The 24,569-nt window shown below is 50.1% G+C and overlaps 7 protein-coding genes across 7 annotated transcripts; 4 read left to right on the top strand and 3 right to left on the bottom strand.

The window, feature by feature from the left end:
- Positions 1 to 559: 559 nt before the first annotated feature.
- Positions 560 to 848, bottom strand: FMAN_12504 (uncharacterized protein; the record flags this gene model as incomplete). The annotated part of the gene is made up of 2 exons (XM_041835050.1): positions 560 to 641; positions 703 to 848. The coding sequence occupies 2 exons, from the start codon at positions 846 to 848 to the stop codon at positions 560 to 562; spliced, it is 228 nt and encodes a 75-aa protein (XP_041685253.1).
- A 2,187-nt stretch (positions 849 to 3,035) lies between these two features.
- Positions 3,036 to 5,189, top strand: FMAN_12503 (uncharacterized protein; the record flags this gene model as incomplete). The annotated part of the gene is made up of 2 exons (XM_041835049.1): positions 3,036 to 4,821; positions 4,882 to 5,189. 2 exons carry the CDS (start codon positions 3,036 to 3,038, stop codon positions 5,187 to 5,189), a joined length of 2,094 nt encoding a protein of 697 aa, XP_041685252.1.
- Positions 5,190 to 6,008: 819 nt separating this feature from the next.
- FMAN_12502 (putative Autophagy-related protein 18) lies at positions 6,009 to 7,553 on the bottom strand (the record flags this gene model as incomplete). Its single annotated transcript, XM_041835048.1, has 4 exons — positions 6,009 to 6,057; positions 6,112 to 7,223; positions 7,276 to 7,430; positions 7,493 to 7,553. The coding sequence occupies 4 exons, from the start codon at positions 7,551 to 7,553 to the stop codon at positions 6,009 to 6,011; spliced, it is 1,377 nt and encodes a 458-aa protein (XP_041685251.1).
- A 1,324-nt stretch (positions 7,554 to 8,877) lies between these two features.
- Positions 8,878 to 12,330, top strand: FMAN_12501 (putative Leucine carboxyl methyltransferase 2; the record flags this gene model as incomplete). Its single annotated transcript, XM_041835047.1, has 7 exons — positions 8,878 to 8,946; positions 9,015 to 9,238; positions 9,297 to 9,667; positions 9,725 to 10,755; positions 10,838 to 11,470; positions 11,526 to 11,822; positions 11,881 to 12,330. 7 exons carry the CDS (start codon positions 8,878 to 8,880, stop codon positions 12,328 to 12,330), a joined length of 3,075 nt encoding a protein of 1,024 aa, XP_041685250.1.
- A 3,415-nt stretch (positions 12,331 to 15,745) lies between these two features.
- On the top strand, positions 15,746 to 18,632 carry FMAN_12500 (uncharacterized protein; the record flags this gene model as incomplete). The annotated part of the gene is made up of 5 exons (XM_041835046.1): positions 15,746 to 15,906; positions 15,971 to 16,025; positions 16,090 to 16,596; positions 16,660 to 16,845; positions 16,896 to 18,632. 5 exons carry the CDS (start codon positions 15,746 to 15,748, stop codon positions 18,630 to 18,632), a joined length of 2,646 nt encoding a protein of 881 aa, XP_041685249.1.
- A 917-nt stretch (positions 18,633 to 19,549) lies between these two features.
- On the top strand, positions 19,550 to 21,670 carry FMAN_12499 (uncharacterized protein; the record flags this gene model as incomplete). The annotated part of the gene is made up of 1 exon (XM_041835045.1): positions 19,550 to 21,670. One exon carries the CDS (start codon positions 19,550 to 19,552, stop codon positions 21,668 to 21,670), a length of 2,121 nt encoding a protein of 706 aa, XP_041685248.1.
- Positions 21,671 to 23,506: 1,836 nt separating this feature from the next.
- FMAN_12498 (uncharacterized protein) lies at positions 23,507 to 24,334 on the bottom strand (the record flags this gene model as incomplete). Its single annotated transcript, XM_041835044.1, has 1 exon — positions 23,507 to 24,334. One exon carries the CDS (start codon positions 24,332 to 24,334, stop codon positions 23,507 to 23,509), a length of 828 nt encoding a protein of 275 aa, XP_041685247.1.
- Positions 24,335 to 24,569: the final 235 nt, after the last annotated feature.

Here is a 24,569-nt window from a genome sequence, read left to right as displayed (position 1 = left end):
ACCAAGATGTCTGACCAATTGCTACAGCACAAGGCTGATAAGGGGAAAACCTAGATGATGACTCTTTGGCCGGCCTTGGAGGTGTACAAGAAGGTGCCTCCAATCCCCCGGCCGCAAATCATCAAGTTACCAGTCTAGCCAGTATCAGGGGAAACAATTGAGTCACCTGTGCCTCCATACTTTAGATGGTGTGACGCAGGTCACTGAAATGGCAATGCCCCGGGACTTAATATTGCTGGTATAGAAGAACTATGCATATTGACATCAGTCAGCTTAGGACGTCCGAGAGCATACCTTAACAAATAAGTCATACCGTCTCTCATACTACCTAGGTAGACACACACGCAAGAAAGTGGCTAATCACTGAGGCTGAGTATAAAGACCTATCGAGATATTATAAACCTTCGTTATTTCTTGTCACAGGTTTATCAAGGCTCGCTCTAAAGATTCGCTCAAGCAAAACAGGACTACAGTGCACATGGCTTTCCGTCAGCGTCGTCTTCTGAAACAGCTCCTGAAACAGAATTGTTGATTGCTATAGGTCACTTATATCAGATGGTTATCCGCGATGAGATAACGAGGTTCGGAACATAAAAATCGCACGGGACGATATTGTGTGAGGGATCCAAGGTCTGGCGTAACTTTGTCACTTATTAGTGGCCTTATCGCTAGGGATGATTGACATTGAGTCGCAAGCCTCACCTGGTTTGATTCCTCTTCTGGTATCCTAGATGTTTGAGACCGAATGCCGGTAGTTCGAGACCTCTGGATGCTAAGATGAATAAGGAGATTCTCTGGGGTCTTCGTGGGTTAGGGGTGGAGTCCGGAGAAGGGCGCTTGCAAGCCATGCTGATTTCTAGGGTACATCCCAGGATAAGCAAGGTAGCTAAGTACCTAGCTAGCTGACTTACTGCTGCTGATCGTGTGATGTGACTCTGGGAGTATGCATGTTGTGGGTATGATAGAGCCAGAGACTACGGATAGTTTATGACGCTTGTCGATGAATAAATTGCATTGATGGATAGTTGATCTATTTTGGACAAGTTCGTTCAGGTGTTTATTGTTGGCCAAGATGTGAACGCAAAGGAGGACTGTAGAATAGCAGTTGGAGGTCTGTTGCGAATGGGCGGCACGGGAAGCATTAAGTTTAAGGTGGTGGGGAGAGCAAGAGGGTGGAGTCTAGGGAGCTCTACCCTCCACTGCCCTCAGAGCAGGGCGCTAATGCACCGCGGCTTTGTCTTGGGTCTGGCCCGTGGCGTCCTCACTGAACTTCGCCTCAATACTGGCCTCACATTGTCACAACATCACCTCACATTGGCATATGGTCGACGCTGCGAAGATCTCATGTTCTCGAGCGCATCTGATATCAGTAGATTCTCCATCTGCCTACTAATCTATTGTGTCTCCTTCCCTAAGTAAGTTGGTCCCTAATCCTTGCGCATTTCACACAGCCTGATAACCTCAATCCTGCATTACTTTCACAGCCAATCATGCTGAGACTCTTAGTTGTTCAGCCCGTGCTTCTGGATCTAAGGTGCACTGTGACCAAAGCCTAGCGCGATGTGGGAGGCAGTTCCCCGCTTCTGGACGCAGCTCCCCGCCAATTATAGCGGGAAGCCAAACATCAGCTCCCCACTGAATGCCGGTGCTGGTCTTGCTTGATTGGTCCGTGCCCCTAAACCACCTGTGGTCGTTCGGCCACTATCACAACATTGCAATCCGTGGATGGTTTGGGTCTGGATGTTCTCTCAGTCTCAAGTGATTCAGCAAACACCAGCCAGCCAATTCTCTTCGTCAATTACTGCAGACCGAGCCTTTTCTTGGTAAGTACTGTACCGAGATACAAGATAACTCGGGCATGCACTTACGTGGTATAGGTAGGCTGAGGGAAACACTGTGCAGTGCGGTACCTACTGGGCCAGCACACCTTCAAAAGGGACTACCTTACCCTTATCAGTATGTATACATACATACCTACCTACATATCTTACTTAGCATTCGCCATCCATGCACTCACTCATCCAACCAACCGCGCTGCCAAATCACCCAACCAACAAAGCCAAAAAACAGTACCGAAACCAAATCACCACCACCCACCACCACCACCACCACCACCATCACGAAACCATCCTCTATCGACTACCTATCCATCCGATTGCCGGCCGTGGTCGTCCGTCCCCCTCTTCTCTACTCGACTCTCCTCCTCCTTCATCTTCTTGGTCATTGTATTCGTCTTATCCTCGATGACATCGCTTAATATTTTCATGGTAGACTACTGACATCCCTCTCTGTGCCTCCCATTGTGTTTTTGCTTGCAGCCGTCTCACTTCTTTCGCCTGCGGCCGTCGATCAACCATTTCGCTAAAAACAGTGTCGATTCCCAAAGCGTCATCGCCTCGCTTACTGCTTTGTTATCTACTGTCTGCCGTTGCGAGCTTCTTGGCGATTCGATCGATATATTCTTCCATTACCACTGCCACTGCCCCTGCCATTACGTCGCGGCGGCATCGACGATATTGTACGTTCGGGACTGAGTCTTTGCTTGACCATTCATTCATTCATAAGCACAACTCCCCTTTCCCCAATCCAATTCTCTGGGATCTATTGACCCGCAATCTCCATCCCATCATTCTCATTCCACCCAGCGATCGCTGTGGCTTTGTTGCTTGTGCTCTGTCTTATATCCTGAGCTCAGGCATGTGCAACAATTGCTCGCCGCCCGCCCATTTGCAATAACAAATCCGTATATGCCTTGTCTATACTTGCATCTGTTTCCAAGAGTCCGTTTGATTACTGTTTCCCCAAAGGTTTGGGGGCTGAGTCGGAGAGGAAATTGCATTTCTAGTCTGAAAACGGCCTCGAAATACTGTCTGACTGTCCGATCGAATTACTAGACACCCCATCTGAGCCATATTTTTGTATAACATACTGCTTTTGAACCCGCCCAGTCCCTAATTCGATTACGCCAGTCGGAACTGTTTCTTGCCATTACAAGCTGTCCAACATAAGCTACATATCTACCCCCCTTCGTTGATATGACTACCGTCGCCCTCGCTCGACCAATTCCGCCTCACCGTCCCTCGTCTACCATAACTCCGCCACTCTCTCTTGAATCTAGCTCTAGTTCTACTTCGCCATGCTCAATTCCCGTCCCCAATAAGCATCTTCCCATATGTCCTACTGGACCTGCTCGCCCAGACGAGCCTCATACTCCGCCGCCATCTCCTCCGTCTCAAGACCAGCTGCAACAGACCTCTGCTTTATATCCGCTTGACGGCTTCAAAAGACTTGAATCGAGCGAACTTTCCATTTATGAGCTTGATGCATCAAATGTCGCCCAGGCCCTGGACGTTGCGTCACGACAACCGCTGCCTGACCCGGCTCTGGTTTTCCCATGGTTTCATGGCCTACACCCGCAGAACCATGTTCAGCAGTCCTTCTTTGCTGCTCGACGGAGGCCTCTTCGGCGCACCCCCTCTTGCCTGAGATCTGTCACTCTTGTCAAAGCTGACGGAGATCTAAACTGTGCGCGGCTGAAGGGGGCGGTTGCTCCGAATGAGATCGTTCAAGCAACCAAGCCCACCGAGTTTATTGATGCGGATCCTCGTGAGGGGTTTTCCGTGAGGAACTTCCAAATCCAGACAGTAAAAACTGCAGTCTTGTCGGACATAATCGTCTATGGTGGAGATTTGATCAAAACTCGTAAAGTCGCATGGGATATCGCGAGTGCACAGAAGCGGTGGCGCGAAAGAAATGAGGATCAGGGTGTTTGGATGCCCGAGTATCATACTTTTGTTTGCACAAGTCCATTCTCAGAATTCGAAGAAAATCACCCTGAAATAGTGGCCGTAGACGCCTCCAGCCACTTGACAGGCAATGTCCTTGATTTCTTCAACCAAGAGAGACGAGAGATGTGGGCCATGACGGAGGCATCCGAGTTTTCCAAGAATGTCTTCATGGGCCCTACGCCTGAGCAGGGAAGCCCTGAAGAGCAGAAGTATGACATTTTGATTGAGTGCAGCGACCTTGGCCGGCTGAACCCATTAGCTCTCCAGCTCATTGCTGAAAGCCCTGATGATGACAACAAGCAGCGATTCTTTGATTTCCCATCATCCGGAAGTATTCTTCCACCGACCTGGTCACATTCCGAAGCAGACGGTATCCTTGAAACATGTAAATGGATCTACCATCTCGCCCATGGCTCGTATCCCGATCCTGAATCAGCATTGGGCACAGATGATCTGGACGCCGAGGGAGACTCGCCTATGCCCTCAGACCAGCAACCTATCTTTGACGTCAAGCCTCGCAAGATCTTACTCCATTGCGCTGATGGCTATACTGAGTCGACTATGTTGAGCATCGCCTATTTTAGCTACAGTACGGGACGGCCTGTTCCTGAAGCATGGCTTAAACTCCATACTGAAAAGAAGCGGAATTTCTTCGCTTATCCCACCGATGTTGCATTATTAACCTCAATCACACCACGACTGCTCCGAGAGTCTCCTGTTTGCAAAGGCCTGAGCCTGACTGACATCACTCATTTGACCAGGGATGAGCCAAGCTGGTTTGCTGCCCTGGATGGATCATTCCCAAGTCGAGTCTTGGATTACATGTACTTGGGTAATCTGGGCCATGCTAATAATCCAGATCTCCTACGGGCCCTTGGCATCACTCAGATCCTGAGTGTGGGCGAGACAGCCATGTGGCGAGAGGGAGACCTTGAGGATTGGGGCAAGGAGAATGTTTGCGTGGTTCAGGGTGTTCAAGACAATGGCATTGATCCATTGACCGAGGAATTTACTCGATGTCTCGAGTTTGTTGGTAAGTCTTATGCCACGGCAGGAGGCCATGAAACTTGCGGAAACTAATTGCGAGAAACAGATCGGGGCCGTCGAAATGGCACTGCAACATTGGTGCACTGCCGCGTGGGAGTTTCTCGCAGCGCTACTATCTGTATTGCCGAAGTGATGCGATCGAAGCAAATGTCTTTCCCTCATGCGTATTGCTATGTCAGAGCCCGACGCTTGAACGTAATTATTCAACCACATCTTCGATTCGCCTACGAACTTTTAAAGTATGAGGAGGCGCTCCAGCAGGACGGTGATCCAGACGCCGAAGTCAAACGAACCTTGGAGTGGGCAGAGATTGCACGGGAGATCGCACTCATGAACCGACCATATTCTCGATAAAGCTGCATTGTTGGTGCATCCAGCAGCTTTCCGGCGTGTGTTATGGTCGAGATTACCACACAGCTAGAGGAACCGTGTGAACCAACTCTTGAACTTTGTCTGTCGGTTCATTTCGCGCGTGCCTGGAGTGCTTTTGCGGAATAGTCAATACTGGACATACTGGTCTTTGATATACCGCGTTTTGGCATAAAAGAATGATTGGGGACTCGAAATGGGATCGGCGCTTGTTGGTCCTGGACAAAGACGGAGACCCTCAAAGGATTGTTCTCTTTGGCGTTGCTTGGCCGCTGAATTGCTTAGTTGCTTTATTTTCTGGCTTGTACCTGGGTTTGTGTCTCAGTATTTGTTCGTTTTTGTTCACACCTGAAGTTCGGATTTACTGGATACAATGATGAACCACAATGGGTTATGATTGCTTTGGATTGCTTTGGATGAACGCATATCTGCTCCTTCTTTGCCTTCTACGTACATACGGCAGGATTTATGTGGAAAAGTTCATGGCTGCCTCTAAGTTGTAATGTTGAAACTGCCATTTCCAGTGACAGAATATTCTGTACCAAATTATTCCGCTCCCCTTCCGCCCATTGCTGGTACCTTTCGACGACACCCGTGGACGATGTTTGGAAGTATAACAAACAAAAAAGGGTACTAACTAGAGAAAAGGATATCCCACCGCAAAAGAGATTATTAGTGTTAAAAAGATTCCAGACCCGATGAACGCCGGTAGCAATGCTTCCGCTCCATTAATCAACCTCGCGCAGAACACAAGGCTGATCTGCTATTGTCGCATCGGTTTCCGTTGACCTTTATAGGGCTACGCTAGTTTCCATAACCTGAAGCGTCGCTTTTGTCGTCACCCTCCAGGACACTTTGACCGCGACAATCAGTACATCTGTCTTTTCAGCATTGGAGAAGTACTTACGAGAATTGCCTGACCAGGTAACCTTCTCCGCCGTGTTCCATGTCAATATTGTAAACGTAAAAGCCGCCATCGCTAGTGACAACCATTACTTGGGGACTGCTACTACTCATCGCTACAACGCTTCGTAAGGGACCTCCTGGAGCATCACGTAGAGCCCTTGAAGTCCCCGAAGGAACTGTAGATTTTGGTATCTTGATATAAGCGAAATCGCGTAGAGGTTCCCACATTTCTGTTACGGATTGAGGTAGGTAGGACCCTACGACACCAGCAACTCCTCGGCCCATTATTTGTGAAGAGCGACGAAGCATACTACTGAATGAGCCGCTCTGTCTTGTATGACCCGCGCTGTTGCTGCTACCTGCGCCATTTCCAGACGAAACGACATCAGAAGATTCGTTCTTGGGCGAGTCGCCTGCACTGGTACCTGGGGATTCGGAGTCATCGAAGCTCCTTGCTCGAGACCAACGATCCTGCCGCTGTGAGCCCGGGGATTCAATGGGCGCCCCAGCCGGTGTATTGTTTCCTGGAGGGGCTCCAAGTCGGAAGATATGAACCGTATCTGAAGTCGAAGAGACACATAATAGCGTCGAGCTCAGATTAAATGACATGCTGTAGATAGTGGATGGGTAGGTTCCACGTCGAAATTGATATAGCTTTTGGCCCTTTGGTACCGAAAAGACACGAATGATAGTGCCTGTCTCGCTGGCTGTAGCGAGCAGAGTACCCTCATTATTGAGACAGATGCAGCATAACGGCGAGCGATGCGCCTCGATGACGTTCACAGCTTTCAGGGTAAGAGTATCGAAGACCAACACTTCGCCTGACGTAGGCGCAACAAAGGCCGAGTGAGGAGGTGCGTGAGCAGGGCGTCGGGCGTCGGGATCTTCTCGAGGCTTGGGCAGGGGATAGGCGATGAAACAATTCTCGGAGGAAGGTGAGAGGGCGCATATAGCAGAAGGATTCGGCGAAGTCGGGATCGTATGCAGGAGGCTCATGTTGCTAATATCGTAGAGGTATATTTCATCCTCAAGAACCACCGCCAGGCGCTTTCGGTTCAATCGGACAGCTAGGACAGCGGAGGGAAAGGTAAGTTCGCAAATGACAGATGCTCTCTAGTCCATTTGTGAGCAATGCAATCCCCTTTGACAATCAGAGTTCCGGTACCTTAGTATTCTGAATTATGAGATGGCGAGGAGAAAGAATGAGAGCGACGAGGGAGGTAGAGAACAGCATCTCTATAATAGCAATGTTGCCATCGTCGCTGCTGAAGATTCGAGAGAAAGGATCGGTATGGTAGATGCGAAAGCCCTTGGAAGTACCTACCAAGAAGAAGCGCAGTTAGCTATCGCCACACGGTGCCAGGGAAGGGAAGCGGCCATACCAACAGCAAGACAGCTGTGGTCTTGGTTGAAAGTGATGAAATTGAGGGTGGGAGTAGTCATGGCGTGTATCTATATGTCACAGAAATCCAGTTGCGACAAATACGATTGCGAGGAGTATTGTATGCGATTTCGGCAAGCAAGATAGGACCGAGCCTTTGCTTTGCGATATTGATTGTCCAGGCGCGAAGGGGAAAGCAATGCGACAGAGGCAGCCGGCGAACAATTGCAGGTCGGTCGGTACCTTGCAGCGTATGTTAATGCAGATTGCTCAACATGACACGAGTACGTGGTTCTCGGGGCTAGGTTGACAACTTTGGTTGAGATCAAGAGGTTGGGAATGACCGTTCGTGGAGCGCGCTGCAACAATCAAATGGATGGCGTCGGTGGGGGGGACGCCGTTCAGGTGACCGCAAACGACAATAGGCGAACAGTGATGAGTACGGGTGTAAGCGTGAACTGCCTTGCGTGCTCAGATCGAAGCAGTCCAGGCCGATATGCAATAGGTAGTCTGAGTTCACGGTCTGATATGAATCAGTAGCAATGGTGTTGATAGAGGACAGTGAGACTGGGAGGAAGCTACTAACTTTGCTAGGTAAGTACCAAAGGTAAAGTAAGTACCTACCTACGCAGAGGTACCCTGCATCTATCCAATAGGTACTTCCCCCAAACCTTAACTTCCACTGTGGATGAAGAGACAAACTGGAGCTGGAAGAGGGGGAGCTTCACATGCACTAATTCCCTAAAGGGAACTGCACTACCAACCAGTCGGCAAAGAGTCAACAGGCAGGCACCTTGCTGTAAGCAGATCAAAACCACAGAATTAGGAACAGCAACCGTGATGGAGTGAGAGAAGCGCAATGAATGTTCGTTTCTGGGAGCACAAAGCCAGTAGAAAGGATCAATTGACGCCTGATATATCTAAAAAAGAACAGCAAGACGGCCTTACCTAGGGTTAAGATCACGATGCCAGGCAGCCCGGTCATCCTGATGCCTTTTTTAGCGTGTGACGTCGATTTTCCGCATGTCACACACCAATCGTTATCATGAAAGCGGTTCAACCGCTAAGCCAACCTGGTCAGCTAGGTACCTTACTACTACCATGAGGTGCAGTCAACCTACTACCTTAAGTACTAAGGTACCTAGGTGGGTGCCTTGGACGTTCCTCACCTAACGCTACCTTAGACCTAAAAGAATTACGACGGGCACAATTCACTAACAATTCTTTCTTTACATTGATTCTATCTATGGATTGAATGTCTTTACATTTGTATCCTTGGCATCTACCCATGTTCGGCAAATGATATTTTTGATACCGGATTAACAGTTAGGATCTTCTGCATTCATTGGGCGTTTGACTTCGTGTTGCTGGCATCGCCTCATCAACATGGCCAAAGGAAACCCCCCGTCCACGAAAATGACCAGGACTCAAGCTCTGGACGACCTGATAATGGGGGTACGTCTTTCACTTATCACCGCATCTCGAACCATTCATATGCTGAGCTGAAATTTGCACTTCTGTAGACAAATAGCAGTAGCATTGTTTCCAAGCGGAGCGTAGAAAGACTCTACTACCCAGATGAACTGCACTTTTTCCGTTACTTCGTGAACAAGTTCCAACGAAGAGCCCCTCTTATCAACCGTGGTTACTGGCTAAGGCTCAGAGCCATTGATGTGATCGTCCGCCAATTCGTCACCTCACCGAAGTCTGGGCGCAGGAAGGTGGTTATCAACCTGGGAGCAGGAAGGTGAGTCACCAACTATCCCACTTCCCCTCGAGATGTGTATGCTCAGACACGTTCACAGCGATGTTCTTCCGTGGCAGTCGTACCATCGCTATGGTGACTCTTGCGAGAACACATTATTCATCGATGTCGACTACCCGGATCTCATGCTCAAGAAGCGGGCTATTGTTCTCGGAACACCGCAGCTACATGAGTTGCTGGGTGACAGTCCGGCCATCAGCGAAAATGTCACGGATCAGATACTCCTGCGTAGCGACAAGTATTGCCAGATTGGCTGTGATCTCAGGGAACTGGAGTCTCTTCGAAAATGCCTCGAGTCATTCTTGAACTTGTGTGAATGTTCTGTGCTGTTTGTTGCCGAAGTATCCATAACTTACATGGACACATTCTCGGCCGATGCTCTGGTTCAATGGGCTAGCTCTATTGGACAAGGTAAGAAATCTCAAAGTTGCTGTCGGAATGGTACAATTAAAACTGATCGAAAACAAGCCGAGTTCTGCCTTCTGGAACAGATTCTTCCCCACGGGCCTGAACACCCCTTTGCCAGCACAATGCTGAAGCATTTTAATAAACTCAATACATCCCTAAAATCGGTCGACGAATACCCAACCGTCGAAAGCCAGCGCCGTCGATTTCAGGAACGAGGTTGGAGCAGCGTCGATGTCTGGGACCTTTGGGAGGCCTGGAATAGCGATTTGTTTCTTGACTCAACCGAAAGAGCTGCCCTTGACGACGTTGAACCTTTCGATGAATGGGAGGAGTTTGTCCTATTTTCAAGACACTATGTCGTGCTCCATGCCACGGCTTATCATAGAGATGAAAGAGGTGCGGGCCAATGTGGCCACGTTGGTGTTTCCAGCAAGTATGTCAAAGCAAATGTGACCTCATTAGGCTGGTTGGGGGCTCCCAAACGTCGATTTGGTGCACCTCTGATAGCTTACAATCCAGAGGGAGACAAATATCTTATTAACTCTTTGGGGATGGGTGTCAAAGCAAGACTCGACTCCTGCGATATCTATTCTCTTCAGCAGGATAGTATAGCTCTGGAGATGTCACCTGCCGGACCAACTGCAAGACTCTGTCACGCAACTGTCGACATTGGACATCTTGGCACTTTACTTATTGGAGGCCGTGCTTCTCCATCAAAAGCTCTCAATGACTGTTGGATCTTCAAGAAGGACTCCAACCGTTGGGAAAAGACCTTCGATCTCCCTGCACCACTGTTCCGGCACTGCGCTGTTCATTTACCAGGCTCATCTCTTGCACTTGTTCTTGGTGGCAAGACAGGACCTTCCGAGATTTCACATGATTATTATGTGTTCCACCCTGTCAAAGGGTGGCTCAAGTGTTCAGTGACCGGCGCCAAACCCAGCTCTACTTTTGGAGCACTTGCCGTTGCTTCACCAAATCCCGGAAGCAAGCATGGCACCTTCCAGGGACTGATGGCAGGCGGAATAAGTAAATATGGTAAAATCAACGAGCAGGCTTATTTCTGGACTATCAATGTCTCGACCAATGTGGTATGTTGACTGTACACAAAAGACGGGCTGGCTGTTTGCCGGCCTGAGGAGCACCAGGTTCAATTTACTGACGGAAACATAGCCACACATTCACTTTGAAATAGTCACTGACTCGCATGGCTATTCAAGGTCACTTTCAGTCTTTGGTGCCCAAACAGCAGGCGTGGAGTCCTTGCACTTCGTATGCGGTGGCGTGGGACAGGATCCATCGTCACAAGGCCGATCTATGACTTGCATTTCGGTCAAAGATGGGCACGTGGAAGTATTCAATGTCGACTTGAGAAATGATGCCGGGCAATTGCCTTTCATGATTGGCTCTGCGACTGTTTCTTCTGGCTCTGAGCTTGTTGTTTTGGGTGGAGGAGCGACCTGTTTCTCCATGGGAACATTCTGGGATGCCGGCGTCTACAAGATCGACCTCAAGGATCCTCTCATGGAAATGCCACATATCCAGCCGGCGAACTGTAGCCCGGCCTCAGTCAACTATCAGGATTCGCCTAAACTTGCACATCAAACAGCCACCATTGATTGGCATCAGCCGACTCTCAAACCCTCGATCAAGTCGATTGCAAGAGTCAAGCTACAATCGAAATTGGACTTTGAACAACTGATCGAGAATAGAAGGCCAGTCATCATTGAGAGCTTAGACCTGGGTGGCTGCGTGGATAAATGGAGCCCCGAATACATGGTCCAGCGCGTGGGCCAGACGAAAGAGGTTTGCCCCTGAGTTTGCCCCAAGCCTAGCCGCCTCTACTGATGTGAGATACCAGATTGTTGTACATGAATGTCAAAGTTCAACAGGCAAGATGGATTTCAATTCCAAGAACTTTCGTTATGTTACCGAACCATTCTCGGCGTTCATGGCCAAAGCTGCTAGAGGTGAAGCGGTGTATTTAAGAGCTCTCTCGGAAGCAAAGCCTACGGAGTTCCCAGCCAATCTTCAAGACGACTTCCCAACACTTGCCGACGACTTTCAGTTGCCAGAAGAACTTAGTTTGATCAAGGATCGGATGTTCAGTTCCGTGCTGAGGATATCCGGTCGAGCAAAGATGTGGCTACATTACGATGTGAGTAAACGTGGAAATTATGAGCTGCCATGTTTGGCTAACCAGCCGAGGGCGTCAGGTCATGGCAAACGTCTATACTCAGATCCAAGGATCAAAGCGAATGATCCTCCTACCGCCAACGGACGTTAACAATTTGGCATTTGCGCCAGGTGCCTCAAGCTCAAGTCTTGATGTTTTGTCAGCCCTAGACAAGCAGGAGTTGGTGTCGACGACCAATCCGTACGAAGCTATTCTTAACCCGGGTGATCTCCTGTATATTCCAGCGATGTGGCTCCATACCGCTAGCCCAACCACCGATCTCAGCGTTGCGGTCAATGTCTTCTTTCGTGACCTGGACAGCGGTTATTCAACAGGCCGAGATGTGTATGGTAACCGGGATCTGGCAGCGTATGAGAAGGCACGGCAAGACATCAGCCGGATTGTAAAGAGCTTTGACCGTCTGCCATCTGAAATCCGCGATTTCTATCTAAAAAGACTCGCCGATGAGCTGCTTCACAAACAGCACTGATGAAGGAACCCGATGGACGGGCCTGAACGATCGGAGGCGGAAGGTGAGAAGACTCTGTAATTAAAGATCACGCACGCCCTGGGCCCCATGCGCTGCGTTTCACCCCAACAGCGAATCTACGAGGAACCTTACGGATACTCGGGCTTTCTTTAAGCTTGAGAGACCGCTGCGGGTGAACTCAACGTTTAATGTTAAAATGGATCTTAATCCAATGAGACGGATTGTCTTTGGCTAAATTCAATCGGCCAGTGGGATTGACTTTTGATGGTTGAATGTACCGCACGCACACGCGCACACACACACACACATATGCACACCACCCACCAATTATTCTCTCCTATTACGAGGTTCGAGCACACTTAAAAACCTCATAATTGCATGTGTTTGCATATCACATTGCGTCTCTCGAATGGGAGTGTTTCTCCATGCCAGAGTGCTGTTTGCCCCTTGCAGAAGCGTCGGCTATTAGCCCCGAGGCCCGCCCAACACCTAGCTCGCCAGATGGATGAGCTGAAGCAGATAGCTACCTACCTACCTAGTTAATTCCCATATCCACATTCAATGTCCCCTTCGATCGTGCGCTTATCCGATGGATCTGGGATAGCTATAAGCGACGCTACGATCATTAACAAGCCTGAAGCCTCCCAGAGCCTGTAAAGAGACACAGGGGCTTTCCGTCTTGATCATCGCATATATATTTGAAGTGAGACGCATCGATCTGGTGATGCCAGTATGTTTATGGGACGAGGAGACATGTGGAACGACAAAAGACCTTGGTTGAAGCATGCTAAAAATGCTTTGACTTTGTGGATCACACAACCTAGCGCTGCAGCTAAAGTGAGATATTCCCGGGCCCTCATTGTCGCCAGCTAGCTGACATCAGGACAAAGCAAAACGCTGGTCACAGCGGGCCGGTCACATTATTACGTTGCGTTTAGACAATACACCAAACAGTTACTGTGCGGCCCAGGATATGGCGTCCCCCACAGTACATACTCATATGCGATAGCATGATGGTCAGCTTGCTACACTCGCGCCATGACAAGTCATTGAAACCCTTGAGGGTCTGAAGGGCTATCTCGCGATTAGAGTTTACAAAAAGGGAGAGCAAGACAAGAGGTGGAGGGTTTCCCTTCCGGATAGCTTAACATGATCCAATAGACTGAATGAATGAGCGTTGGTGGCATTGCATGCCAGTCTGAGATCTGGGCTCTCAGACACTATCTCAAGTACGTACCGAGTACCGAGGACTCTCACGGCTACCCCATGGCAACAACACATGCCCACTCCCGTCCGTGCTTAGAGTGAGACCGAGGCTTATAGTTGAAGCGGGCTGTGACGACGCGGCGGGAGAACCAAAACCAAAAAGCTTAACGTACGCAGAATAGATGGGGGGAGAGTCGAGCATCGTATTAGCACCACTGAGTTTTGAAGCGTGTCGGCCATCGAGAGCATGAAGAAAACCTGGTCACCAAAGAAACCCAACTGCATCATTGAGTTGGCTCCATACCTTGCTGTGAACACTGTCGGCAAAGCCAAAAACACATGCGATGGTCAAGGCCGGCCGACTCTTCCGCTCCCTCTCCGAAAGGTGTTCCAAGAAGGACCTTACGCAAGACAGACGCCATCAAATTAATTACCGTGTTGTGCTGTGTTGTGCTGTAACTGCTATCAGCTGAGCTTGTCCTCAATTTCGACAACATTGCAACAGACAGTGACACAAACATAACATGTTGGCTTATCAATTCCGCAAGCCACTGGTTTGCGGATCAAGACTCGAATGGATTCTGCAACACGATGCACCCGGGATCCGTAGCGAACGAGACTAATGATGAGAGGGAAAGCAAAAACAGACTGCGGGTGAGATCTGACCACCTAGTCTAGGAATCCCAGCTTGCGATATCCGTACCCAAGTATCAGGATCTTGGATCGACGTTGTGTCGCTAATAAAGTTTATTAACAGCAAACGAGCTCAGACCACGCACACAGACACATACTATGTACATACAGTAATCCAGGGCAAGGTGGCCATTTATCCCACATTACCATTTGCAATTTCCCGGCAACATGGTAGAGCCGGATTCTCTTGGCTGCTTGTCTTCAGCGCAGGTTCCCGTGAGTCTGGCTTAGAGGGAAACACTTGTGCCTTGGCCAGCATTTCACTGTTTGTTGGGTGGACGACGCTAAAGGAATGGAAGCAGAGATGTAAGATAAGCGACAGATCTGCTTGCTCAATCGCCCTTGGGCTTGGTCTGGATGACCTGGATCTTTTCTTCTTTTACCCATGCCTGTGCCGTTGCCGTTGCCGTTGCCCTTGATACTCATCAATGCAGCCGATGCTAGCTGGAAGTGAACAAATAGCGGCATGAGCTCTTTTTTTACTTACTTTGCCAAGCCTGCAACTTCAAGTCCCGAATGCTCCGGCCTCGACGAATCGCAAGGCGTGAAAGTCTAGGGTTGAGGTATTGTGAGACACCTGGTTACGGTATGTCGTGCTGTGTTCCCCGCTCTCCCTGCAGGTCTGTTCCAAATCATCTTGGGGCCTTAGCACACCCCCTGCACTCAGCTCTCCATCCCCTTGCTTGCTTTTCCCTAGCAGGAAGGCAGACAGGGGAGAAAGAGCATGATCGGCTATCTAGCACTGGTCCCAAGAACCTGGTAGAATGATCTGAATATCTGTTGGTAGCAAGTATCGATGTCTTTTCCAGATCGAGAATCGTCATGAACGTTGGCTACAGTATAGTGCAGAACCTACTTGTTACATTGCTCCGTCTTGTAGAACCGAGAAGACGGCATTCAGACCAACTTCATGCTATCGCCTCTTGTCCAACCCTTCGTCATCCCTGAGAAAGCAACTCGATCACGCTAGCAGGTTGGTGAGATATGTTGACAGCCTCCGGCACTAATCTCCAGAATTTAATGCCCGTTGTACGAAATTCGGGAACCATGGCTTGTCTTAGCGCCGTCAACTTAATGAAGCAGGGAAGCCATCAAGCCACAGCTGGGCGGCCACCATGCTCCATTGGTCCAAGACTCGGGGCCCTCAAAAGAGATTGCACTTACTAGCTAGCACCTTTGGCTCTTGTTGAGCGCCAAGCATCTCATTGTCCACGTCTTTTTTCTTTGTGGCAACCAGAATGCAGGCTTCTCCCTTGTGTTGGATCCAGAAACCCCAGCTGCTGAGTGGGCGACCAGCTCGCGTCAAGTCCTTAATGCCTATCCGTAGTGGCTAGGCCAATATGGCAAACTCCACCAGAAACAGCCATCGGGTCCTCCTCGTCCTCGCTACCTGACATGCGGGTGTCAGTTAAGAACATCTGTTGTCCCAGATGACTTTGCTGTCTTGTCTGAAACTTTTGCTATCCTCAAATACGGCGGCAGCAACTTGTCGTTGCTCTTCCACGTACCTGCGACCATGTCTACGGAAGAGTTGCTGCAGCGGTATCAAGGTCATATCGTGCCTCAGAGCTACAATGCTGGGTTTGTTGCCCTGAGTTATGTCGTCAGCCTGGTCGGCGCTGGTTCAACCCTCGAGCTCATCAATCGAAGAACCGGTTTAAGGGGTCTGTTCAATCAGTATGTCTCTACCTTGATGACAAAATTCCCAGATTACTCCACACAAGGGTCCTGACCAAAACAGCCTCCTGCTCATGAGCTCAGCAGTTACGATGGGTGGAGTATCTATTTGGTGTATGGTAAGTCAGGTTGCGTCTTATTTCAAAGTACCTGGTTAGACTTATTGTATCTTTGTTTCTGTAGCATTTCATCGGAAACAGAGCCATTGATCTTGCCGATGGTCAACCGGAATTGCAGGTTGCCTATTCAAGCGGCTTCACTGCTATATCTTTCTTCGTCCCCATAATAGTTCTTCTCGCTGCCTTCATGGCTGTTGGCACCAACAACGTCGTTTCATGGTGGAGGCTTGTCGCGGGTGGTGTACTCTGCGGGACTGCAGTCTGCGGGATGCACTACCTTGGTAATGCTTCTATCAACAACTATACATGCGTGTACCAGCCGTCATACGTCATCGGATCGGCTATCATCGCCATTGTTGCAAGTAATGTGGCATTGGCCATGTTTTTCGTATTTCGGGCGATGTGGGCGAATGCATGGTGGAAGCGAGTCATCTCAGCCGTTGTCCTCGCCGGGGCTGTGTCTGGGATGCATTGGTGCGCTTCTGTGGGCACTCGTTATCGACTGAAGAGGATCAAGCCTAACGGCAATGAGCCATCGAGGACAGGGACCGTTGTTGTTGTCATTTGTTTGGTAAGCACATGGGCGCCCAGGTCTCTTGTAATACTAAGAACAAGGAGTGCTAACACAGAAAAGTCATTAGGAGCCTGCTTCATCATTGCCACTTCGGCTATTCTTCGAGCTAGGAACATGAGAAGGTCCGCCCTCCGTGCCCAGCAGATCACTCTTGCAGCAGCGGTCTTCGATAAAGGAGGAAGAATTCTCGTTGACCCCGATGGATACATCCCAAGCACCGTGGTGACTGATTCTTTCCTGGAAAAGGTGAGGCTATACTCCGGCCAGGTTGTCGCGAATGATGCTGAACATAGCAGAATGCCAAGGAGGGTTTTAATACCGGCCACCCGCTGTTCCATTGGATGTACCAAGCATCAAGAAACTGGAATATGATATGGAGCCTTGTTGGGGGGATGAGACAACATGTGTCACAACTTCCACATTCCCGCACTCATAAAGATGGACGACGAGGCATCCAGCTTGTGAGTGAACATGGCGAGACTATCGACAGCTATGACATGATATTCCGAGAGCTTTTTTGTCTCGCCGCAGCTGCTCTTGCTGATAGACTTCGTGAGGACTTGGCATCCATTGGAGTTTTGTGGGATCAAATCCTGCCGACGGGTGCCAACGGTAGACGGCCTCGGCCCCAACTGCGCAAGCAGTCAAATGCCGGGACAGGATTGGAAGGCAGTGACGCTTACGAGGAGGTCCAGAACAGCCTGGATATTACGGAGAAGGGCCTACATATGGAAAACCACGACTATGGGCGTGGATCTCTGATGTTCCTTGTCCGCCGTTCCGAGTCGGTTCGCGATACTGAGCGACTGATATCCACTGGATATCGGTTTGCCGAGTTGCACCAAGTCGGCGATCTCATCAAATCGAGTATGCAGATCAAAACCCACGACTTTGAGACAAAACTGAGGGAGATGGCTACATATACAAGTGAACACAATCACATCCGCCAGGGAACTCACCTGGGCTTCTTTGCTGTCCGAGCTCGTGTCAGTTCTAGCTTCGAAGTCTTAGTGAGGAAAGGCGCACGCCATTTACTCCCATCGATGCCCTTCCCTTTTGAGAATCTTGAAGACTGGCAAATGCACTACCTCAGGAGGTTCGAGAACGTGCCCGTATCCAAGATCGTTGAGAAGTGCAAGGAAGACTCTCAACGGAGTGATCGAGAGGCCGAGTTCGCTGGGCAGATTGCAGATACCATCAAAGCGCTGCGAGAATCGACACAGGAGCCCTTGCTCGAGGATGCGATTCTCACATCAACAGCATTCCGCATACCTTGTCGTGGGGATGAGAAGCGATTGGAGGCAACCATGATAGCTGTGAGACTGGTGATTCCCATTCATTCGGTATTATCAAGTCCCAACTGCGAGTTTGTGCCCCTCAGCTTTTTCAGAATGCGTCAAGTATCGACCCAGTCCTATCAGGAGTTTACTCGAGGGCTACACCAGGAGTTTGGCCACATCGCGAAGACCGCGCGGCGCCATGAGGGCTCCCGGGATACGATCAGCCCCCCCCTGTCTAGTCGGTGGCCGTTCGGGCGGTCAGAGACGACTCGAAGTTCGCGAACTAGAGCAAAGTCGCTCTCAAGAATATCTGGGCACGTTGTATCGTCAAATGACTCGGGGAGTTCCAGCTCGACCATCAACCTTTGCTCGCCAGTGACTAACGCACGAACGCAGTCAATCGACTCAGGTGAAGGATCGAGCACATACGTCCCGCGACAGGAGCCACTGCAAGCCACTCCATCATATGGCGGCATCATGGTGTTTCAAGAGATTACTGTAGATGTACAAGAAGGAGGTGAGACGGCTGCCAGGAAGCCAAGTCACGTTTCTGAGGCCGACACAATAACAATTGAGAGAACAATACCCAAACTGTCAGCTGCAGCAGGTATCGAGCTGCAGTCGATGGGGCATTTCGGCGCCAACGATATTGGCACACAGTTATCCAACGATATCGAGGCTGGTAAAGGGGGGCACAGCTATGTTACGTGTTTTGTTGATATCCTGTTTGCAAAGACGGTTGAGAGTCGCTAGGGAAGGGAGAGGCTGGACTGGGTCGACGGATGGATGCTGTTTACAATGTACGCGTGTATATCCACCGCATTGCGTGTTTCCTTTGTTTGTTTCTAATGAAGTGCTGGACAGCGAGGTTTGGTGTTTGCTTCTTGAGGAGTGGGTGGCGTTTGGTTTTTCGATCGATGGATGGTCAGACAGACAGACAGACAGACAGACAGACAGACAGACAGACAGACAGACAGACAGACAGACAGACAGACAGACAGACAGACATAGAAGATATTGCTACAAAATGGGGCAAGATAAATATGGTTGATATTCTCACTCTACAATTGAGGCTTCAAGATTGAGATCAGAAGTCAATTACCTACTACAGTTGTTGATTGTTGGTGAAGAAGCTCACCTACCTAAGTAGGTAGGTACCTAGGTGAGCTTGATCAGCTTTGATACGTACTGAAAGGTAGGTAAACCTTACCTACAGGTACGGTTCATCGCGCTTACCTACCCCAAACCCAACTCCAAACCCCAGGGCAGGCTCAAGGAGAAGGGAGAAACCCCGAACCTAACAGGAGACGTCTTGTCTTCCAATGGTTGTCTTGACTTGGCATGTGCCAACACGTTCCGTCATATGGAGGTTTACCTCCACTGACTCTCTCCTTGTCCCCCTCCCGCCCTCCCCTTCCCTCCTCTCTGCCCTCTCTTGTAGTTGCGGGTGTACCGTATTCAGTCTTCCGACATCGTCATTGCAGTGCGACCGAGACATTGTCCCCGTCAATGTCGCATACCTAACCAATCCAGCACCTAGTTACCTGTTCATTCTTACAGACTCACAACTTCGCATATAGTTCCAGTCCAAATACCACACCGCTTCTTTATCGCCGTATCGCACCAAGTCTCTGAATAGACTGTCGCTGACGCTTGAACCATTGCTACAAATGCCGGCCTTCGCAGGTGTGCCAAGAGGACTCATTCGTCGGTTCTGGCTGCCAGGCGTCGCCACTACATCTGCAGCTGTTCTCATCTATAGCTACCGTCCCCGTGATTTCACTGGCCATACATCACCCGCAGTTCCGCCTCCAACCTTTGGTGCTGATGGCACTTTCAAGCTTCCTCGATTTCCTCGCGTCAGAACGCGCGAAGAGCAACTAGACCAACTCCGAGGGAGCTCACGGCCTCAAGTCCAGCAATATGACATACTTGTCATTGGTGGTGGTGCCACTGGTGCTGGTGTCGCCCTCGACGCTGCTACTCGTGGCCTCAAAGTCGCGGTCGTCGAACGTGACGATTTTAGCAGCGGCACGAGCAGTAAGAGTACCAAGCTGGTTCATGGAGGTGTCCGCTATCTCGAGAAAGCCGTCTGGAACTTGGATTATAACCAGTACTTGCTCGTCAAGGAGGCTCTGAAGGAGCGCAAGTACTTCCTACAGACGGCTCCCCATCTGAGTTCTTGGCTCCCCATCATGCTCCCCCTCGATAAGTGGTGGAAAGCTCCCTATTACTGGGCCGGCACTAAGTTCTATGACTTTCTTGCCGGCAGTGAAGGCATTGAGGGGTCTTACTTTCTGACTCGAAGTAAGGCACTTGAGGCCTTCCCTATGCTTAAACCTACAGATCTGGTCGGTGCTCTCGTATACTACGACGGTGCACATAACGATTCGCGCATGAATGTTTCTATCGCAATGACCGCCGCCCTCTATGGCGCAACTGTTGTCAACCATGCTGAGGTCACAGGACTCGTAAAGAATGGCGACGGAAACCTTTGCGGCGCCATAGTCAAGGATCTCGTTTCCTTAAAGGATGGTCGACCAGCCGAGCCCATAACCGTCCGCGCAAAGGGTGTCATCAACTGTACGGGGCCTTTTACTGACTTTGTTCGAAAAATGGACGATCCAGGCTGCAAGGAAATTGTCGCCCCAGCATCTGGGGTTCATGTCATTCTCCCTGGTTATTTCAGTCCGGGAAAAATGGGATTGATCGATCCGTCGACGTCTGACGGCCGGGTCATCTTCTTCCTCCCATGGCAAGGCAACACTATCGCAGGCACCACCGATTCCCCTTCGACCATCACATCAAATCCTCTACCCGACGAGAAGTCTATCGAGTGGATCCTGAGCGAAGTCAGCCACTACCTTTCCCCAGAGATAAATGTTCGCAGAGGTGATGTCCTCGCTGCCTGGTCCGGCATTCGCCCGCTCGTCAAGGACCCCAAAGCCAAGAACACCGAGTCCCTTGTTCGAAATCATCTGATTGATATCTCCACTTCTGGATTGTTGACTTGTGCAGGCGGGAAATGGACAACCTATAGGCAAATGGCAGAGGAGTGCGTAGACTTTGCCATTCAAGAATTTCGTCTTGAGCCCAGGCCTGTCACAGATGCGCCTCGTGTCAGCGGTACCGATCTAATTGACGATGGGGCAATATTGGACGGCAAATGTCAGACGCACAAGGTTCGTTTGGTTGGTGCCCACGGCTTTAGCCCAACACTATTCATCCCTATTATCCAGCACTTTGGGGTTGAGACTGAGGTCGCCAAACACTTGACCGAGTCCTATGGTGATCGTGCCTGGACTGTTGCCTCGCTTTGCAAGCTGACTGACAAGCGCTTCCCCGCCCGCGGTGAACGCATCTCCCAGCTCTATCCATTTGTTGATGGCGAGATTCGATATGCTATTCGACACGAGTACGCCCAGACGGCCGTTGATGTTCTCGCTCGACGCACGCGACTGGCCTTTCTGAATGCGCAGGCCGCCCTCGAAGCCCTACCCAGGGTGATAGACATCATGGCTGAAGAGCTGAAGTGGAGCCGCCAACGAAAGGATCTCGAATGGAAAGAATGTGCGTACTATGACCAATTTCCCACCCCATCTGCCTCTGTCTCCGCCATGACTAGGTTACCGCACTCACACGAACCTTTAGCTGTTGCCTACTTAGAATCTATGGGTTTGCCGAAGCCCATGCTTACTGTGACACGTAAGCAAGTTGAGCAAGGAAAGCTTGACTTTGCCAACTTGCTGGAATGGCAGATGTATTCACGCCACGATAAGCCGACCGACTAATGCTGGATCACCATCCAAAGAATTGTGTGGCATGGTCCTGGGGGGCAGCTCAGTGGATAGCAAAATTTTGCAATGTCGACTGGGGGGATACCCCCAAGAACAAGAACAACTTGAAGGCCATCTATCGAGTTGTCCGTACGGAGTACAAGGCTGTCGATCGTGGAAGCTAGTTTCTGCCAGCTTCAGCTGACAATAGCTTCCACAGCGGAGTATCATAAAAGGTATGTCCTAGGATAAAGTGAAAACCCTGGCCATTAGTGAGTTCCCTTTTTGTTAGTCAAGCTTTCAATATATTCGAGGACTATTGATCCAGCCCGATCTGTGTACTTGACCTGTACAAGTCAAGTTGAACACCTCATCCTCCAGTCAAAGATTGCATTTTGCTTTTGGCATGATGACTAGCCTCACATTCCAGACCTTCACAATCCGAAACTTTACTACCGTCCCGGGCTTACCGGACTGGACTTGCTCGCTACTGATGGCATTGGGTCATTCCTGGGGTCAAACTGAAATCTGTTTCTTCTCATGTTTGTTAGCCACGCAACAGTCAAGACAACGAGGGTTTGTTAATGTAATATGTTTTTAAGACATTAAGTCTAGGTTCCCTCCTGTTGAGGAAGGATGGGGGTATCATGGCTAACTAGACACAAGAGTCCTTCTCTTTATTTGCTTTGTACCCAGTCGTATTAATCCAAAATCGCAACCAAAACTGAAAGGCCGTAATCGTCATCGTCAGACCGGGCCACTCATGACTTTTTTTTCCTTTGCCGCCCGTCCAGTCGTTCGTGTATCGCCTTGTGAAAATGCAGTCTCATCACCCAAACCCTTTGGATGAGTGGCCCAGTGCGTACACTCAAAGCCAAATAATCTTCAAATGAACAAAAATGAACAAAAATGAGCTTCCAAACCCCAACCCGCGATGCAATTGAAACCAGATAACAAACGATGAACCCACCAACGCCTTGCCTGCCGTACACAACCACCGTTGTCATGATGGCCGGTGGCAATCCCATGTATGCAAAATGCCAAACTGGACCTCGTAACAATGTATATCAAACAATAAAACTGGCCTATACGCCTGGCGTGAGCCCCAGCACCTCAGACAGCTGTCTCTATCTTGCCCACAGATGACGAAGAGCCAACGCGGAAGACTCGCTGCAGCAAGCTATGCTTGCTACCGTTAGCTCGCCTATAGCTAAGAGCGAAGGCATCAAGACCTTCGGTGGAGCTTATCGAATCCCGGCTTGGTGAAGCTTCACGCCTCTCGAGTTCCGCGTCCCATCCATACAAGTCTTCTATTGGAGAAGCGTATCTGAACGCTTCCGTTTCTGAACTTGTCGATGGGCACCTCATGTCCTCATTGCTGGTAGTAGGCGTCGGCAGATAATTTGACACATCAGTCATTGGCATCGAGGTGTTATCGATGCTGTTGTTTCCTGCATAGTTGGAGGATACTAATAGAGCAGGCAGATCAAGACAATATGAAGGTGTGGCGGAAGCCTGCTGGCACTGACCAGTGTACTTATTCCTCGCCGACTGCGTATTAGTTATAAGCTCCGGGGGCTTGTTCTGTCGTCTTCTCATGCGTATGTTCCTTTGTACGAGAGACGCCTTCGCACCGCTTTGAGCGGTGTCAAATTTCGCGGCCGTGCCATCACCGAAACCACCATATTGTTGGAGGTCAGGGTTGTGGTACCAACCATCATCCGCTGCATTCGAGTTGCTGTGCAGTGGGTGGCCATGATACGAACCCTCAGCCTCAAGAGCATCTTGAGAAATCTCACGAGTCCAATAGGCTTCATCGGATGATTCAGGCAATGACACGACCTGTGACCCTCATAAGGAGTCGTGATGCATATGATATCCCTCCGGTGGAGGAGGATGAGATGAAGTGGGGGCGGAGCGTGTTCGTGAGCTCTTGCGATTGAAACCCAATTTGGCGCCCATCTTCTTCCAACCCTTATTGTGAGCAGCCACAGCACGTTGAAGACCCCCTGGGGAAGTTGTAAAAGCCCATTCAGAAGTAGGCGGTGTGGTTGGGGGAGTCATGGGCTCCATACCAGGAGTCGAGTTACAGTCGCTGTCGTCAGTCAGGGACTCCGGGTCAGTATGATGCATGGAGTTCACTGAGCGGACGGGCGCACCCATTCGCGTGTTACTGTTTGAGGAACGGCGAGACCCGCGTCCATGCTCGTCGACGGATCCATCGAGCTGCATGGGAGCGACAGATTGGAGAAAAGGTAGAAGTAATGAATCGTTCATGAGTTCATAGAGGATCCGGCCGGCCTCGTCCAACTGTGCGGGGTGAGGGGGAATTGGGCCGCAAGGAAGGCCGAGCAGCTGATCGCGGATACGGGCCGGGAGATTGACCTCTCGAGGCGCACAGGGAATGATGTAAACCTGCATAAGCTTTTCCCACAAAATACAGACACGGTCATCGGTCTCTTGGGCGCGGTTCGGGTTGTTGGTAATCATCTCGTTGTAAAAGGCGGCGTACCGTTGCGAGTCGAGCGTGAATTCGAGACTCTCCATGCAGTGGTTTTGCGAGAGGTAGGCCATGAAGGCGCTGAGGGTCCATGGTGGCGACGCAACGTCGAGAAGAATTTCTGTGAGAGATGGTGGCCGAGAACCTATTGTGCCGTTTGGTGTCGAGGTTCCAGACATAAACGCCTCGCTGACAGGCCTTGACACAGGCGAATCGACGTCGAAGATGTCCTCGAAGGCCGAAGAAGGTTGAGGGGATGGCGGAGGTATGTGGCATCCGTGGCATTCGAGAGATTGCCTCCGCGAGCGTGATGCGCCCATCATTCTATGGTCAGGAACGCTTCTGTGCGTCCCAGGCCGAGTAGTAGAGTAGTCAAAGATCAAATATGAAAACGGACCAGGTCTTGAAGCGTTT

This window comes from Fusarium mangiferae (genome assembly GCF_900044065.1).
Source record: "Fusarium mangiferae strain MRC7560 genome assembly, contig: FMAN_scaffold009, whole genome shotgun sequence".
NCBI lineage: Eukaryota > Fungi > Ascomycota > Sordariomycetes > Hypocreales > Nectriaceae > Fusarium > Fusarium mangiferae.
This window is presented reverse-complemented; position numbering and strand designations above follow the sequence as displayed.